Below are 18,491 nucleotides of genomic sequence, written 5' to 3'. Positions count from 1 at the left end.
CTGACCCTCCACAAGTTCTCCACAAGTTCTTTCAGGGCACTGCTGTGAAGGAGGACCAGAGGAGGCTGCAGCTGAGAAGAGATCTGCCCTTTCTGGTCACCAAGGATTTCAGATCTCCTCCCCTAGCCTCTCCCAGTCTTTTGTACTTTCTGAGTTAATCCATCCAGTGCAGCATACACTGACAGAGGCAGGAGCTGGAAAGCCTACTTTGAAAGCCTCTGAATGCTGCTGGACCAGCTGGAGGCATGAACGTGAAAACCGTGCTCATCCTCCTTGGTCTGGCATTAGCCACAATATTCGCTTTGGTCTGCGTGTTGCTGACCAGAGGAAGGAGCCCCAGAAGCTGCCAGCACCTGCACCCAGAGCAGGAGGACATGGAGGATGGCCAGAGCCTGGTCTTTGCTGACCTGACACCTGAGGAGATGTCCCAGGTGGTGCGGTACCTGCAGGGAAAGCTCGGGGTGCCGCTGGTTGAGGCCTCGCGTGCCAAACCCTCGGACAACTGCATCGCCTCCGTGGATCTGCAGGTCCCCGCCAAGGCAGAGGTGCTGCGGTTCCTGGACGCAGGGGGGGCTCGTCCCGCCCGGGAGGCGCTGGCTGTGCTGTACTTTGGGAACCAGGCAGACCCCAACATCACCGAGTACGTGGTGGGGCCGCTGCCGACGCCAGTGTACCACCGAGACGTGACGGTGCAGAAGTACGGGGGGAAGGTGCCCTACCACCGCAGACCAACACTGGCTGTTGAGTACAAGCAGATTGGAGGGTTTTTAAAGAGCCAAGTGTTCCCCTCAGCTCCAGCTTTCATGCAACAAGTAATGGAGTACGATGGAGCCAATCTTGCAGTCGTGACAGCTGCTCCCCGGGGATTCCAGTCTGGAGATCGGATCACCTGGTTTGTCCTGTTTCAGAACGTGAGTGGATTCTTTGTGCACCCGGTGGGGCTGGAGGTGCTGGTGGACCACAGCAGCCTGGACATCTCTCAGTGGGCGGTGAGCAGGGTCTTCTACAATGGGCAGTACTACAGGGACATGGTTCATCTGGAGAGTGCCTATGTGCAGGGTCGTATCAGCGTGGAGAAGGTGAGGAAGGCACCTTGGGATGGGGACTTCTCGTCCATGAAGCCTCGGGCGCCCGCGGCCGCGCTGTTCCCAGTGCAGTACGAGCCGCAGGGTCCCCGCTACAGCGTCAGGAGCAACCACGTCCTCTTCCAGGCCTGGAGCTTTGCCTTTGGGATGAGCGTGAGCACGGGCCTGCGGCTGTTTGACATCCGACACAAGGGGGAGAGGGTTGCCTATGAAATCAGCGTGCAAGAGGCGCTGTCAGTGTACGGCTCCAACTGCCCGGGAGGGATGTCCACGCGCTACATGGACGGCAGCTTTGGCCTGGGGCGCTACACCTCCCCCTTGGTGCGAGGGGTCGACTGCCCGTACCTGGCCACCTACGTGGACACACACTCTCTGTCTGAGAGCCTGAGGCCCAGGAAGGGGAAAGCTTCGCTCTGCATCTTTGAGCAGAACCTGGGCTCCCCTCTGAGGCGCCACTACTCCAACTTGCAGTCGCTCTACTACGGGGGGCTGGTCAACTCTGCTCTGGTCGTTCGGTCCATTGCCACTGTGGGCAACTATGACTATGTGTGGGACTTCATCTTCTACCAGAACGGGGCCATGGAGGGCAAGGTGCAGGCCACGGGGTACCCAAGCTCATCCTTTCTTCATGGGGATGGCCTGAGATACGGCAATAGGCTTTGGGAGCACACGCTGGGTACCATACACACCCATTTTGTCAACTATAAGGTGGACTTGGACGTGGGAGGTAGGTCTGGATCTTCTTTCAATGCCTTCCATTGTACTGATAAACCCCAGAGCTTTGTGGTTTGCCTCCTTGTCCATACAGTCCCTAATAAGTGACATCAGAACTCTGCTTCTTTAATCTCCTAACCTCTTATTTCACTGCAAAAATGTTTTTCTATATGTAAAACAGTCTGTCAAGGTCATTGAGTGGAAAGCACTCAATGGGAATTTCTGGGAGCTCTGTGTTCTGCTCAGGGAAAGTATGAAAGGTAGCAGCTGAAAAATGTTTGTGTTTCCTTGAGGCCTCATGTCTGGCACGGTGTGTGTTGCCATAGGCATGGGCGGGCAGACAGGGAGTTGGCCCTGTCTGAGCACAGACAGTGTGAGCCTGCTTTCGCAGCACCCGGTGCTGTTCCTGGCATTCCATCTCCCTTGGGAAAATCCTCTTAGTGTCTCACTGCCCCATGTAAAGCAGGGCAGCCGTCCTGGTGCTCTGTGGGGCTGAGCCCCTGCAACTCTATCCCCTTCTTCTCTTGCGGAAACACTCGAGCCTTGGATCCCAAGTCTTGGGCTGCAAAGCTGCTACAGCGACCCGGTGAGTTCCCCTGCTCCCATGTGCAGGCACAGGCTGGCAGTGGATGTCTGCACAGAGTTATTTGAGCCCAGGAGCAGCCCCTTGCTCACAGTGAAGTGCTGGCAGCCACCCCTGAGAGTGCAGCGATGCTCAGCCTCAGGGGCACCTCTGCTCCCCCACAGAAGGCTGTTGCAGTACCTGCGGTCTGGGGACAGTGGAGACACGGCATCAGTTATTGAAAACCACTTCTGGAAAAGGCAGAGGGAAAATGTTTTACATCTGCACAGGACCAAAGAGGTCGCTGGTGGGCAGTGGCTACATCTGAACCAGCCCAAAGAGAAAAGCAGCCCCAGGGATCCAGGCTGTCTCCTGGATTGTGGAAAGTAACCTCAGAACTATGTTGGTCAAGCTGCAGATAACTCCAGAGCAAGCATTCGGTCCCTGCTCACGCCCTCCTGTGTACCTGCCTGTGATGCAGGGGTTTGTATGGCCTGGAAAGGTGCTGCTGCTGTTGTTACGGTCAAAATTGGGGCTGATGCTGGTTCCTTCCTGAAAGCAAGGCTCAAGAACGTGCTAAAATACAGTTCCTGTGTGGGGGCAAGGTCCTTTTCTGTGACTTCGATGTCCCTCAGTGCCCCTCTCTGGTTACAGACTCTGAGCCCCGACTGCTGCAAAACGTTCTTGCGTAGAGTTGTGTAAATCTCAGACTTGTTCCCTGTGGTGAGAGGGGAGCTGTGTTCCAGGCAAGAGGGCTTGGGGCCATGCAGGGAGCTTGGGAAGTTCCTGCAGGAGCCCCACCTTCCAGTGCCGGGAGGGCACAGCTGTGTCACAGCTAAAGTGGGTCATGCCCCACACAGGTTCTTGGATCCTGATCTGAGGCTGTGGGGCTTGCAGGGAAAAAGGGCAATTATTGCCTAGTTGGAAGTGAGAATGAAAACATAATTCCTAAGTTAACACAAATGCAGATGGGGTAAATTGCTGCAGTGCTGTGGTGGTTCTGGCCCCTCCTGCCTGTGCCTCAGACTCTCCCCAGCGGGAGGGTGTTTGGTGGACCCTGATCTCCAAAAAGGCATCCTCGCTGTCGGTGGTGGGTCACTGCCTTGCATGGGGCCAGGTGCCATGGGGGAGCCTTGCAGGAGCTGATGGCCACGCTGGAGCAGCCCCCTCACACCATTTCTGTCTGTGGCAGCTCTTGTGCAAAGATCTCACCTGCTGGAATGGGACTGGGATGATTCAGCAAGTGCTGTCTTTTCTCACCAAAGAGCTGCCTCTGGTCTGCCCACAGCCAGAGCCAGGCTGGAGCTGCCAGGTCCCTTCCTTCAGGGCTGGGAAGGACATGGAGGCAACAGAGAATGGTGACAGGAAGAACTGGCATGTGGAGGTGCTGGGAGCCAGCGGGTCACGGGCTGTGCCAGCACAGACCAACCCTTCAGGGGAGTGGGGCTGGTCCAGGGGCACTGGGTGCAGAAGGACCAGGCCGGCTGAGCCTTCCCCCGCGGCATCACCACGCTCCCACAGGAGATGGGGCATCCTGGGAGACACTGAAAGAAGCAAAGGCCCCTAGGCTGGATGAGACTGGGGCTCTTTGTGGTGTCACCCTGCAGCGGAGAAACCCATCAGTAGCTTGGTGAGTGAGCCAGGCACTGGCTCCCTGGCTGGCTCCTTTGGTGCATCTGGGGTGGGGAGGAAACAAGCCAAACTGGCTGGGACCTGGGATCTCCTCTCAGAGCCCCACGGGAGCTACAGGCTCCCTCCCCACCTCACAAGCGTCGCCGTTACACCCACGGTTGCAAATGAACAAAGAGCTTGGTCTGCAGGTGAGGGACGTGCTCTGGATTCTTCAGCCAAACTGCATGTACTGTCACTGCACTCGGAGTGATGAACCCCAAACTTCCCTACGTTCTCCTGGTCGGGGCTGCAGTGATAATCTTCATTCTCTCCTGCACGCTGCTGAGCAGGGGTAGGCGATCGCCCAGCTGTGAATCCCATCCCAGTGTTGTGGAGAAGACAGGATCCATGAGCCAGAGCCTGGTCTTTGCTGACCTGACACCTGAGGAGATGTCCCAGGTGGTGCGGTACCTGCAGGGAAAGCTCGGGGTGCCGCTGGTTGAGGCCTCGCGTGCCAAACCCTCGGACAACTGCATCGCCTCCGTGGATCTGCAGGTCCCCGCCAAGGCAGAGGTGCTGCGGTTCCTGGACGCAGGGGGGGCTCGTCCCGCCCGGGAGGCGCTGGCTGTGCTGTACTTTGGGAACCAGGCAGACCCCAACATCACCGAGTACGTGGTGGGGCCGCTGCCGACGCCAGTGTGCCACCGAGACGTGACGGTGCAGAAGTACGGGGGGAAGGTGCCCTACCACCGCAGACCAATGCTGGGCAGCGAGTACAAGCAGCTGGGAGTGTTCTTGGAGACGGTGGCATTTGCTGCAGCACCGACCTTCCTCAAAGAAGTCTTTGAGTATGACAGAACCAATGTGGCATTTCAGACCACAGTCCCTCATGGATTCCAGTCTGGAGATCGGGTCACCTGGTTTGTCCTGTTTCAGAATGTGAGTGGATTCTTTGTGCACCCGGTGGGGCTGGAGGTGCTGGTGGACCACAGCAGCCTGGACATCTCTCAGTGGGCGGTGAGCAGGGTCTTCTACAATGGGCAGTACTACAGGGACATGGTTCATCTGGAGAGTGCCTATGTGCAGGGTCGTATCAGCGTGGAGAAGGTGAGGAAGGCACCTTGGGATGGGGACTTCTCGTCCATGAAGCCTCGGGCGCCCGCGGCCGCGCTGTTCCCAGTGCAGTACGAGCCGCAGGGTCCCCGCTACAGCGTCAGGAGCAACCACGTCCTCTTCCAGGCCTGGAGCTTTGCCTTTGGGATGAGCGTGAGCACGGGCCTGCGGCTGTTTGACATCCGACACAAGGGGGAGAGGGTTGCCTATGAAATCAGCGTGCAAGAGGCGCTGTCAGTGTACGGCTCCAACTGCCCGGGAGGGATGTCCACGCGCTACATGGACGGCAGCTTTGGCCTGGGGCGCTACACCTCCCCCTTGGTGCGAGGGGTCGACTGCCCGTACCTGGCCACCTACGTGGACACACACTCTCTGTCTGAGAGCCTGAGGCCCAGGAAGGGGAAAGCTTCGCTCTGCATCTTTGAGCAGAACCTGGGCTCCCCTCTGAGGCGCCACTACTCCAACTTGCAGTCGCTCTACTACGGGGGGCTGGTCAACTCTGCTCTGGTCGTTCGGTCCATTGCCACTGTGGGCAACTATGACTATGTGTGGGACTTCATCTTCTACCAGAACGGGGCCATGGAGGGCAAGGTGCAGGCCACGGGGTACCCAAGCTCATCCTTTCTTCATGGGGATGGCCTGAGATACGGCAATAGGCTTTGGGAGCACACGCTGGGTACCATACACACCCATTTTGTCAACTATAAGGTGGACTTGGACGTGGGAGGTAGGTCTGGATCTTCTTTCAATGCCTTCCATTGTACTGATAAACCCCAGAGCTTTGTGGTTTGCCTCCTTGTCCATACAGTCCCTAATAAGTGACATCAGAACTCTGCTTCTTTAATCTCCTAACCTCTTATTTCACTGCAAAAATGTTTTTCTATATGTAAAACAGTCTGTCAAGGTCATTGAGTGGAAAGCACTCAATGGGAATTTCTGGGAGCTCTGTGTTCTGCTCAGGGAAAGTATGAAAGGTAGCAGCTGAAAAATGTTTGTGTTTCCTTGAGGCCTCATGTCTGGCACGGTGTGTGTTGCCATAGGCATGGGCGGGCAGACAGGGAGTTGGCCCTGTCTGAGCACAGACAGTGTGAGCCTGCTTTTGCAGCGCCTGGTGCTGTTCCTGGCATTCCATCTCCCATGGGAAAATCCTCTTAGTGTCTCACTGCCCCATGTAAAGCAGGGCAGCCGTCCTGGTGCTCTGTGGGGCTGAGCCCCTGCAACTCTATCCCCTTCTTCTCTTGCGGAAACACTTGAGCCTTGGATCCCAAGTCTTGGGCTGCAAAGCTGCTACAGCGACCCGGTGAGTTCCCCTGCTCCCATGTGCAGGCACAGGCTGGCAGTGGATGTCTGCACAGAGTTATTTGAGCCCAGGAGCAGCCCCTTGCTCACAGTGAAGTGCTGGCAGCCACCCCTGAGAGTGCAGCGATGCTCAGCCTCAGGGGCACCTCTGCTCCCCCACAGAAGGCTGTTGCAGTACCTGCGGTCTGGGGACAGTGGAGACACGGCATCAGTTATTGAAAACCACTTCTGGAAAAGGCAGAGGGAAAATGTTTTACATCTGCACAGGACCAAAGAGGTCGCTGGTGGGCAGTGGCTACATCTGAACCAGCCCAAAGAGAAAAGTAGCCCCAGGGATCCAGGCTGTCTCCTGGATTGTGGAAAGTAACCTCAGAACTATGTTGGTCAAGCTGCAGATAACTCCAGAGCAAGCATTCGGTCCCTGCTCACGCCCTCCTGTGTACCTGCCTGTGATGCAGGGGTTTGTATGGCCTGGAAAGGTGCTGCTGCTGTTGTTACGGTCAAAATTGGGGCTGATGCTGGTTCCTTCCTGAAAGCAAGGCTCAAGAACGTGCTAAAATACAGTTCCTGTGTGGGGGCAAGGTCCTTTTCTGTGACTTCGATGTCCCTCAGTGCCCCTCTCTGGTTACAGACTCTGAGCCCCGACTGCTGCAAAACGTTCTTGCGTAGAGTTGTGTAAATCTCAGACTTGTTCCCTGTGGTGAGAGGGGAGCTGTGTTCCAGGCAAGAGGGCTTGGGGCCATGCAGGGAGCTTGGGAAGTTCCTGCAGGAGCCCCACCTTCCAGTGCCGGGAGGGCACAGCTGTGTCACAGCTAAAGTGGGTCATGCCCCACACAGGTTCTTGGATCCTGATCTGAGGCTGTGGGGCTTGCAGGGAAAAAGGGCAATTATTGCCTAGTTGGAAGTGAGAATGAAAACATAATTCCTAAGTTAACACAAATGCAGATGGGGTAAATTGCTGCAGTGCTGTGGTGGTTCTGGCCCCTCCTGCCTGTGCCTCAGACTCTCCCCAGTGGGAGGGTGTTTGGTGGACCCTGATCTCCAAAAAGGCATCCTCGCTGTCGGTGGTGGGTCACTGCCTTGCATGGGGCCAGGTGCCATGGGGGAGCCTTGCAGGAGCTGATGGCCATGCTGGAGCAGCCCCCTCACACCATTTCTGTCTGTGGCAGCTCTTGTGCAAAGATCTCACCTGCTGGAATGGGACTGGGATGATTCAGCAAGTGCTGTCTTTTCTCACCAGAGAGCTGCCTCTGGTCTGCCCACAGCCAGAGCCAGGCTGGAGCTGCCAGGTCCCTTCCTTCAGGGCTGGGAAGGACATGGAGGCAACAGAGAATGGTGACAGGAAGAACTGGCATGTGGAGGTGCTGGGAGCCAGCGGGTCACGGGCTGTGCCAGCACAGACCAACCCTTCAGGGGAGTGGGGCTGGTCCAGGGGCACTGGGTGCAGAAGGACCAGGCCGGCTGAGCCTTCCCCCGCGGCATCACCACGCTCCCACAGGAGATGGGGCATCCTGGGAGACACTGAAAGAAGCAAAGGCCCCTAGGCTGGATGAGACTGGGGCTCTTTGTGGGTGTCACCCTGCAGCGGAGAAACCCATCAGTAGCTTGGTGAGTGAGCCAGGCACTGGCTCCCTGGCTGGCTCCTTTGGTGCATCTGGGGTGGGGAGGAAACAAGCCAAACTGGCTGGGACCTGGGATCTCCTCTCAGAGCCCCACGGGAGCTACAGGCTCCCTCCCCACCTCACAAGCGTCGCCGTTACACCCACGGTTGCAAATGAACAAAGAGCTTGGTCTGCAGGTGAGGGACGTGCTCTGGATTCTTCAGCCAAACTGCATGTACTGTCACTGCACTCGGAGTGATGAACCCCAAACTTCCCTACGTTCTCCTGGTCGGGGCTGCAGTGATAATCTTCATTCTCTCCTGCACGCTGCTGAGCAGGGGTAGGCGATCGCCCAGCTGTGAATCCCAGCCCAGTGTTGTGGAGAAGACAGGATCCATGAGCCAGAGCCTGGTCTTTGCTGACCTGACACCTGAGGAGATGTCCCAGGTGGTGCGGTACCTGCAGGGAAAGCTCGGGGTGCCGCTGGTTGAGGCCTCGCGTGCCAAACCCTCGGACAACTGCATCGCCTCCGTGGATCTGCAGGTCCCCGCCAAGGCAGAGGTGCTGCGGTTCCTGGACGCAGGGGGGGCTCGTCCCGCCCGGGAGGCGCTGGCTGTGCTGTACTTTGGGAACCAGGCAGACCCCAACATCACCGAGTACGTGGTGGGGCCGCTGCCGACGCCAGTGTACCACCGAGACGTGACGGTGCAGAAGTACGGGGGGAAGGTGCCCTACCACCGCAGACCAATGCTGGGCAGCGAGTACAAGCAGCTGGGAGTGTTCTTGGAGACGGTGGCATTTGCTGCAGCACCGACCTTCCTCAAAGAAGTCTTTGAGTATGACAGAACCAATGTGGCATTTCAGACCACAGTCCCTCATGGATTCCAGTCTGGAGATCGGGTCACCTGGTTTGTCCTGTTTCAGAACGTGAGTGGATTCTTTGTGCACCCGGTGGGGCTGGAGGTGCTGGTGGACCACAGCAGCCTGGACATCTCTCAGTGGGCGGTGAGCAGGGTCTTCTACAATGGGCAGTACTACAGGGACATGGTTCATCTGGAGAGTGCCTATGTGCAGGGTCGTATCAGCGTGGAGAAGGTGAGGAAGGCACCTTGGGATGGGGACTTCTCGTCCATGAAGCCTCGGGCGCCCGCGGCCGCGCTGTTCCCAGTGCAGTACGAGCCGCAGGGTCCCCGCTACAGCGTCAGGAGCAACCACGTCCTCTTCCAGGCCTGGAGCTTTGCCTTTGGGATGAGCATGAGCACGGGCCTGCGGCTGTTTGACATCCGACACAAGGGGGAGAGGGTTGCCTATGAAATCAGCGTGCAAGAGGCGCTGTCAGTGTACGGCTCCAACTGCCCGGGAGGGATGTCCACGCGCTACATGGACGGCAGCTTTGGCCTGGGGCGCTACACCTCCCCCTTGGTGCGAGGGGTCGACTGCCCGTACCTGGCCACCTACGTGGACACACACTCTCTGTCTGAGAGCCTGAGGCCCAGGAAGGGGAAAGCTTCGCTCTGCATCTTTGAGCAGAACCTGGGCTCCCCTCTGAGGCGCCACTACTCCAACTTGCAGTCGCTCTACTACGGGGGGCTGGTCAACTCTGCTCTGGTCGTTCGGTCCATTGCCACTGTGGGCAACTATGACTATGTGTGGGACTTCATCTTCTACCAGAACGGGGCCATGGAGGGCAAGGTGCAGGCCACAGGGTACCCAAGCTCATCCTTTCTTCATGGGGATGGCCTGAGATACGGCAATAGGCTTTGGGAGCACACGCTGGGTACCATACACACCCATTTTGTCAACTATAAGGTGGACTTGGACGTGGGAGGTAGGTCTGGATCTTGTCTCTCCATTTCAAAAAGTACTCTCCAAGTACTTTCAGACTCAAAAAACGTGACTTTTTTGGTGGTTATACAGATTTTCCTTTCCACTTGTCAGGCAGGGTGGTGTGCTAGCAGTGGGGATGGCAGAACTGCAGGAAGAAGGAAAAGGCAGATGAAATCACACTGTCAGTGTTAATACTGTCAGGGGAGGTGTGGGGTAAGAAGTTCTGTTCATGCAAGAAAAAGAAAGAAAATTAGCTCAGTGCTGTTAGCTGTGCATGGATCTTTTTCTGTGGGGCTCAAACCTTCATAGATGGCCACAGCTTCAGCTCTGAAATGGCTTTTATGAAAAAAATGTAAAAGGAGGAGAACACAGAGGGGGGTCATGGTGGGACGGGCAGGAGGAGCTGAGCAATAGCCCCTCTGCCAGACCTGCAGAGGCACTGGCCATCGAATGCTCTCGGCAGCCCTTTGCCACCCTGTCCCTGAATTGATTTGCTCCCATGCCCCTCCTGTTGCTCCTATCCTTGGGCCCACGCCTCTTTGTGGCAGGACCTGAACAGCACAACACTGCTTTTGTGTGTGATGTGCAAATGTGTTCATCACCTGGGCTGCTCCAGGTGCCTCCACTGTGCAGGATGAGCTGATGAGCAGTAACAAGGCTCTAGTTAACTAGACTATGCTTGTAGGGGAAGCAAACCTGTTCCTCTGCCCTGGGGTGAGGCTCATCCCTTGTCCACTCTTGTCTCTCATAGAGTCTGCCACAGAGTGGTGTTGCCTGGCTCAGACAAGTGTCCAGCCATGGATTAAGACACAAGTGCTGTTGTCGTGGCATGGCATGTGGAGCTGCAGAGCAGCACCTGCTCTTGGACAGGGTCGTTGCTCAGAGCACAGGGTGCAGGGAGGGAGAACAGGGAGAGCGGGCACTCTGATGTCCTTGGGGAACGGGACTGTGGGGACTCACCTCAGTGACTTTGTTTTGGCTTCACAGGGGTGAAAAACTCCCTCGTGGCCCATGACATGGCATTTGAGATGACACGGGCTCCCTGGAGCCCAGAGCAGCAGATAGAGCGGCCACGACTCACCAAGAAAGTCCTGGACACGGAAGACCAGGCTGCCTTCCGACTCCAGTCAAAGATGCCCAGATACATCTACTTCGCAGCCAACAGCAAAAACAAGTGGGGCCACCAGCGTGGCTACAGGATCCAGATCACCAGTTTTGCAGGGGACCACATCCCCGAAGCCAGTTCCATGGAGAGGGCCATCAGCTGGGCAAGGTCAGGCTGTTCTGGCTGGGATGGCAGGTTCTCAGAGACCCTCTCAGCCCTGCCAGCTGGGAAGGCATTGCTGGATGTCCCTTGATGGGAGGCACAGGGAAACATTCTTCTGGGGTTGCTCCATTAACTCTGCCCTGCCTCAGGGGCTGCTCCCATCTCTTTTCTTGTCCTCAGGTACCAGCTGGCTGTCACCCGGAGGAAGGAGGAGGAGCCCACCAGCACCAGCATCTACAACCAGAATGACCCCTGGACACCCACTGTCACCTTTGCTGACTTCATCAACAACGAGACCATCACCAACGAGGTAAGCCGGGGTCCCCTGGGCTGGGATGTAACACCCAGCCCCAGGCTCAACGGGAGCCCCAAGGCTGCCTCAGGAGTGGAGTGACTCCAGCATCACCCGTGGGACAATGGGCCCAGCTGTGAGAGCAGCAGCCCAGGGGAAAGAGGGAAGTGGGTTTGAGCATCCCTTTCTCTGTGTGTCTGCTTGGTGCTTTGGTCAGAGAACACAGATCAGAGTGTGCAGAGCAGAAGCTTGTTTCTCCCTGTGGAGAAATGCTGGCAAAACGTCATGAAGATCTCTGTGAGGCCTTGGAGGTCAAGGCAAGGGCCCTTCCACTGGGTGGATGTCTGCAGCCGTGGCTGTGGCAGGTCTTTGGGGAAGGGAGGAGTTCTTTCCCAGGAGAAGGGAGCTTGGCGTGGGAACACGGCTTGCTGGTGCCCATGGGGGTCCCCCTCCTTCTCTCCTGTCACTCCCCACAGCCCCATGTGTATTTTGGTCACTGCTGCTGCAGCTTCTGGAGTAACCCTGGGCTTGTGGCTCTTCCCTGCCTAGGACCTGGTTGCCTGGATAACTGCTGGCTTCCTTCACATTCCACACTCTGAGGATATTCCCAACACTGTGACCGTGGGAAACTCGGTCGGTTTTCTCCTGAGACCCTACAACTACTATGACCTGGACCCCTCTATATACTCCCACGATGGTGTGTTTTTCACCAGCCAGCAGGACTTTACAGCATGTGAAATCAACCCTCTTGCCTGCTTGCCCAAAACTGCCTCTTGTTTGCCAAACTTCCCCCCATTCACTTATGATGGTTTTCGAAATATGAGCAGGCTTTAATGCTACAGGACGCTGTGAGGAGATGTGGTCAGAGACACCAGACTGACCGTTCTGTCTCCGATTCTCAGCTTTTTAGTGAAGTTGTCTCAATTTCCAGTTGTCCGGTGACTTCACATTTTATCATTGCTTTTGAAATAGTGCTCTTGAAAAGGGAAGCGTGATTTTCCTAGCGTGATACCAGATGGAAGTCTATGTTATCTGTTAATTCCTGAATCTGAGTCTGTCACTAGAGGAAAGTGAGGAGAAAATCCTGTTCCTCTGCTGTAGAAGCAAGTGCTGTGTAGTGCATATCTCAGGTCAAAATAATGAAAATGGTGCTGGTCCAATGCTCTCAAGTGTCTCGTTCTTACAACCTACAGCAGCGTCTCCTGGGGGGTGATGCTGGTCTCTGCCACATTTCTTGTGCCCACAAACCAGCCCAGCAGTGTGGCTCTGGGTGCTCATCAGGGCACGGGGATGTCCAGCTGGAGGGCCGGAGGGACAGGCTGGGGCACGCGCCAGGGCTCAGGGGCAGGGACTGAGGTGGGCACTGGCACCAAGCCCTGTGGCTGTTGTGGGGAGGCTGGGTCATGGCCAGGACTGTGTGGGTTGTGGCTCTCAGGCCCTCGGTGCTGGGCACAAGGGTGGGATCCAGACAGGACCTTGCAGGAAGGGGTCTCGTGGCTGCTGGTGATGCAGCATGGCCAGAGCCACTGCCTGTTTGCCAGGATGCTGGTTGGGCTCTGGCACCCTTGTTCCCCTCCTCGCAGCCCCATCTGTGCTAGGATGTAGCTCAGGATCAGCGGGCACCTTTGCAGGGTGACAAAGAGCTATCCCCTCCCTCCTGGCTGCAGGACCATGGTGACATGGGCAGCAGCAGTCAATGCTGCTGGTGATGGCAGGGCTGTGCCAGGGCAGGGCAGTGGTGCTGTGTTTAGCACAGCTCTGTGCAGGGAAGGCTCATCTCTACAGCCACTGCTGCCAGCATCTGTGGGGTTAAGAGAAGGAGGAGCAGGGAGGTGTGCTTATTCCCCCTAAATGACTGGATCCATCCTCTCTAAGCTCTGCAGTCTAGGATCTGGGACCAGAGGGGAAGCACAGATGTACAAACATTGAGTTTACTTTAAATTATGACCCTCTAGGGAAGCAGAACAAAGTTGCCTTTTATGGTTCCCAGCAAACCCTGGCAATGTGTGAGAACGTCCCCTTGCGCCCTCCCTGCGAGTTCCTCTGGGCTGTTCCCTGCTGCGAAAACAGGGGAGAAAAATAAACCCAACCCAACCCAGCCCCTTGTTCTAGTGAGTCTCTGGGAGGATTCCGCAGCTGGAAACGTGTCCTGCCAGACTGCAAGAGCACTCGGTGCCCCAGCAGGCATGAGCCTGAAAACCGTGCTCATCCTCCTTGGTCTGGCGCTAGCCACAATATTCGCTTTGGTCTGCGTGTTGCTGACCAGAGGAAGGAGCCCCAGAAGCTGCCAGCACCTGCACCCAGAGCAGGAGGACATGGAGGATGGCCAGAGCCTGGTCTTTGCTGACCTGACACCTGAGGAGATGTCCCAGGTGGTGCGGTACCTGCAGGGAAAGCTCGGGGTGCCGCTGGTTGAGGCCTCGCGTGCCAAACCCTCGGACAACTGCATCGCCTCCGTGGATCTGCAGGTCCCCGCCAAGGCAGAGGTGCTGCGGTTCCTGGACGCAGGGGGGGCTCGTCCCGCCCGGGAGGCGCTGGCTGTGCTGTACTTTGGGAACCAGGCAGACCCCAACATCACCGAGTACGTGGTGGGGCCGCTGCCGACGCCAGTGTACCACCGAGACGTGACGGTGCAGAAGTACGGGGGGAAGGTGCCCTACCACCGCAGACCCGTTACCGGCAAGGAGTACATGGATATCAACACCCTCATTCAGAGGGAGCTGAAAAAGGCTCCGCGCTTCCTGGCTGCGTGCTGTGAGTCTGATGGGACCAACCTGGCCATCCTCACCACAGCCCCACGGGGCTTTAAGTCCGGTGACCGCATGACCTGGTTTGTCCTTTTCCACAACGTGGCTGGCACCGGTTACTACCTGTCTCCGGTGGGGCTGGAGGTGCTGGTGGACCATGGGGACCTCCAGGTCTCCCGTTGGCAGCTGCACAAAGTCTTCTACAACGGCCGGTACTTTGCCGGCACAGGGGATCTGGAACAGGGGTTTGTGGCCGGTGTGCTGGAGGTCGTCAGACTCAAGCAGCCCCAGGCTGATGCAGTGCTGGGCTCAATGAGGCCTCGACGCCCACCTGAGTCCCCAGGTCCACTGCAGTTTGAGCCCCAGGGTCCCCGCTACAGCATCAGGGACAATCGCATCACCTTCCAGGGCTGGAGCATCGCCTTCGGCATGAACCCCAACACCGGCCCGCGCCTCTTTGACATCAGGTACCGTGGGGAGAGGATTGTCTACGAGCTGAGTCTCCAGGAAGCGTTAGCCCTGTACGGCTCCAACTGCCCTGGGGGCATGTCCACCCGCTACCTCGATGGGAGCTTTGGCATTGGCAGGTTTGCCTATGAGCTGGTCCAGGGCCTCGACTGCCCCTACACAGCGACCTACGTGGACCGGCACTACCTGGCAGAGACAGATACTCCCAAAACCAACCAAAACTCACTCTGCATTTTTGAGCATGACTCTGCCCTCCCTCTGAGGCGCCACTTCTCCGACTCGCAGTCCTTCTACTATGGCGGGCTGCGGAAAAACACGCTGGTCATCCGTACCATCTCCACACTCATTAACTACGACTACATCTGGGACTTCATGTTCCACGGCAGCGGGGCTGTGGAGGTCCGGGTGCATGCCACTGGCTACATCAGCTCCTCCTTCTTCCATGGCCAAGGCACTGACTATGGCAACAGGGTTGGGCCCCACACGCTGGGGACGATGCACCTCCACCACATCCACTACAAAGTGGACCTGGATGTTGATGGTAGGTCTGGCCACCTTTGTGCATGGCTGTGGTTTACTGTGGCCTGAGGCTCTTCCTGGGGTGCAGGGCTCGAGAGGGTTTTCTCTTCTGCTTCACAGGGCAGCTGAATTCCCTGGAGACCCAGGACATGGAGTACGAGTTTGTCAAGGATCCCTGGAGCACACAGAACACCATTGAGCGGCCATACCTCCGCAGGGCAAGGCTGGAGAAGGAGGATGAGGCAGCATTCCCACTCAATGCCCCTATGCCCCGCTACCTCTCCTTTGTCAGCCCCAACCCCAACAAGTGGGGGCACCCACGCAGCTACCGGGTCCAGATCATCAGCTTTGCCGGGAAGCACCTGCCCACCAACAGCTCCATGGAACCATCCATCAGCTGGGGCAGGTGAGTGCCAGGGCTGGGGAGCGTGTGGCCTCAGCTGCTTCTGCTCCTGGCGGAGGGAGACCCTCACCTCTGGGTAGGCCAGCACCAGGCTGCAGGGAAGGGTTAAACAGCAAACATGCATAGCTTTTGGCTCTGAAATTTCCTTGAAGTGTTGCTCAATAACATCTGCTCCTGGTAGTTCACAGGCAGGAATCTGACCTCACGTCAGACTAATTTAGAGCAACCCCATGTGTTTTTCCCTTTGAGGGGAAGTAGGCTGCAGGACAAATTCCTAGGGGAAGCACTGGCATCGCCAGGTTGTGATATCTTCCCATGAGGACAGAATGTCTTTTGGAGAATGCTTGGGATAAGCACGGTCCAGTCTCAGTGCCAGGGTGAGCTGATGGAGCTCATGCTGGGGAAGCCTGTGTGGGGGAGAAGTAGCTGTGGCTTGAGGGAGTGCATCGGGCGTTGAGTGGCAGCGTTTGTGCCTGGATCCATTCATGTTTCACAGCCATGCTGGAAAAGCCACGGGGGGATCCCCCTCAAGCTCGAAGATGCTGGGGCTGCTGCCCTGCTGGCCCTTTCCCTCCCCGCTCCAGGGCAGACCAGGGATGCATCCAGCCCCAGTTTGCCAGTGCACCCTGGCTGGCAATGCCACGGCTGCCCTGCCCTGTGCTGGCATGGATAAGCCCCTCTGACCCCTGTGCTGGCAGGTACCAGCTGGCCGTCACCCGGAGGAAGGAGGAGGAGCCCACCAGCACCAGCATCTACAACCAGAATGACCCCTGGACGCCCACTGTCACCTTTGCTGACTTCATCAACAACGAGACCATCACCAACGAGGTAAGCCGGGGTCCCTGGGATGGAGAGAAGCTGAGCCTTGTGGGGGCCATGCTGGCTCCTGCCCTGCCCAGAGGCTTCACCCATTCCAGAGCCAGACTGAGCAGCTGCTGGGCTGGCAGAGTCCTGCTCAGCCTGACAGATGCCTCATTCCTCTTCTCCCCAGGACTTAGTTGCCTGGATCACTGTGGGGTTCCTGCACGTCCCTCATGCTGAAGATGTCCCCAACACGGTGACCGTGGGGAACGGTGTCGGCTTTTTCCTGAGGCCCTACAACTACTTCAACGAGGACCCCTCAGTGGATTCATCTGACAGTGTCTACTTCAGCAGTGAACAGGACGCCAGGGCGTGTGGGACCAATCCCCTCGCCTGCCTGTCCTCTGCCGCTGCCTGTGCCCCCCGCCTGCCCCCCTTCCACTTTGGGGGCTTCCTCAACCTCAGCCTGGCCCCGCCGCTCGGCGGGCTCTGATGGGCCAGGGGCTGCTGCTGGCTGTTGGGTGGGTGCTCAGAGTGGCTCTGTCCCACTCCAGGGTGTTGCATGCTCAGGGTGTTGCATGCTCAGGGTCAGGTTTTCAGAGAAGTTCAGTTCTCATTTCAGCACTGCTAAAGGAGGATACAAAGCCTCTGAAAAACAGCCTCTGGCAGTGACTTTTTTTATTTCATCCAGGATGTCACCCTGTACACTGTGGGGTGCCCGCAGCCACTCCCCTCCTCTGGAATGGGGCTCCCACCACCTTCCCAATGTCAGTGCACACAGGCTGACGGTGCTGGCCGAGGTTGTCCATAGTACAAAGCTGCAGCTGCCCTTGGAGCTGTGGTCCACCCGAGGTTTTGCCCACAGCGGCAGGAGTGAGTGGTGTGGCGCTACTGTGGAGCTGCCACAGGATGCCCCAAGCATCCTCCCCAGCCACGCAGCCATTGCAGCATCAAGGCCACCGGGCCCAGGCACCGCCAAGCTCTGGCTGCTGCTGCAGTGCCAAGTCTGCAGATGGAGACGGTGCACTGGGCTAGCCAGGAGGCTGCTGGAGGAGCCCACAGCTGGGCCTCCGGATGGGCAGTCCCCGGGCTGGGCTGTCCCGTGTCCGCCCTTCCCAATAAACAGGCACTCGAGTGCTTTTCCTGGACAAACTTGCGTAGCTCATGGGTGCTGCTGTGGCTCTTGTGGCCAGGGCCAGACCCCGGCATGGCTGATGCTGTGGGAGCTGATGGCCTGTAAGGGATGGCCCTGGCTCAGCTCTGCGGGGGTCCAAGGGATGTGGGGCCACCTCAGTGCCCGGCACAGTGCCTGGCATGGAGCAAACAAGGGAGTTAATGTTTAACAGTTGTTCTGAGCTGCGTTAATCAGTCCTGGGCTTGGCTGCTGCCCAGCGTGCTCAGCCCCCCTGTGTGGGGACCCTCCTTCTACACCCCCAGCTGCACGTGCAGCTCTGGGCTGCAGGATCCCACAGCCCACAGAGCCCATCCTCGCTGTGCCTGGCTGGGATGGGGACACCAAGAAGCTTGGTGAGGCCAGTGCCATCCCTGGCACATGGCTGCAGGTGCTAAGCACTCACCAAGGTGTCCCTGGGGACATGGTGGGTACCCATCCCCTCTGACCCCTTGCTGTAGTGGATGGGTCTGTCCAGAACCATGGTGTGAGGGGCTCGAGAAGCCCTAATGGCTGGGGTGTGTCCCCCTGGGAGCCAGCTCAGCTTGCTGCAGCACAGGGGAGAGGGGGTGGGAGGAGGGGGCAAATAAGGCCACGGCTCAGTGTGAGGCTGCAGTGGTCCCTGGGTGCCCTGGGGTGACAGCAGGGGCTGTGCCCAGAGGCTTCTCTCAGGCCTTGTGCAAGAGGAAGGTTGTGGCCAGCCAGCGCCCTGCCCACGGCCACGTGCCCACGTGTGTGTGGTGCCGCCTGGACTCTGCTCATGTGCTGGTGCAGTGACCAGAACACTGCCACAGCCCAGCCTGCACCTTGAGGCCATCTGGGAACATTCTGGACCAAACACTGGCACCTGCCATAGCTGCATCTGGAACCTTGGGAATCACGGGGACACCCAGAGCCAGCTGCTGCCACTGCAGTCACACGGCTCCTGGGCTGCCAGCTGGTCCTGGGCTCGGTGTGCACAGACCCAGGGCAGAAATCAGGCTCCCCCAGCCTGGCCCCATTCCTTGCCTG

At 57.8% G+C, this 18,491-nt stretch overlaps 2 protein-coding genes across 2 annotated transcripts; both read left to right on the top strand.

Moving 5' to 3' along the window:
* Positions 1-245: 245 nt before the first annotated feature.
* On the top strand, positions 246-16,890 carry LOC309582208 (uncharacterized protein; the record flags this gene model as incomplete). Its single annotated transcript, XM_082297246.1, has 9 exons — positions 246-431; positions 8,433-9,813; positions 10,800-11,085; positions 11,260-11,389; positions 11,921-12,179; positions 13,508-15,127; positions 15,226-15,511; positions 16,207-16,336; positions 16,500-16,890. 9 exons carry the CDS (start codon positions 246-248, stop codon positions 16,800-16,802), a joined length of 4,581 nt encoding a protein of 1,526 aa, XP_082153372.1. The 3' UTR covers positions 16,803-16,890.
* On the top strand, positions 4,237-7,063 carry LOC309582399 (amine oxidase [copper-containing] 3-like; the record flags this gene model as incomplete). Its single annotated transcript, XM_082297548.1, has 3 exons — positions 4,237-5,812; positions 6,093-6,172; positions 7,016-7,063. The coding sequence occupies exons 1-3, from the start codon at positions 4,243-4,245 to the stop codon at positions 7,061-7,063; spliced, it is 1,698 nt and encodes a 565-aa protein (XP_082153674.1). The 5' UTR covers positions 4,237-4,242.
* Positions 16,891-18,491: the final 1,601 nt, after the last annotated feature.

Source organism: Coloeus monedula, assembly GCF_965178545.1.
Source record: "Coloeus monedula genome assembly, chromosome: 26".
NCBI classification, from domain to species: domain Eukaryota; kingdom Metazoa; phylum Chordata; class Aves; order Passeriformes; family Corvidae; genus Coloeus; species Coloeus monedula.
The sequence above is the reverse complement of the archived record's forward strand: the minus strand, read 5'-3'. Positions and strand labels throughout refer to the sequence as shown.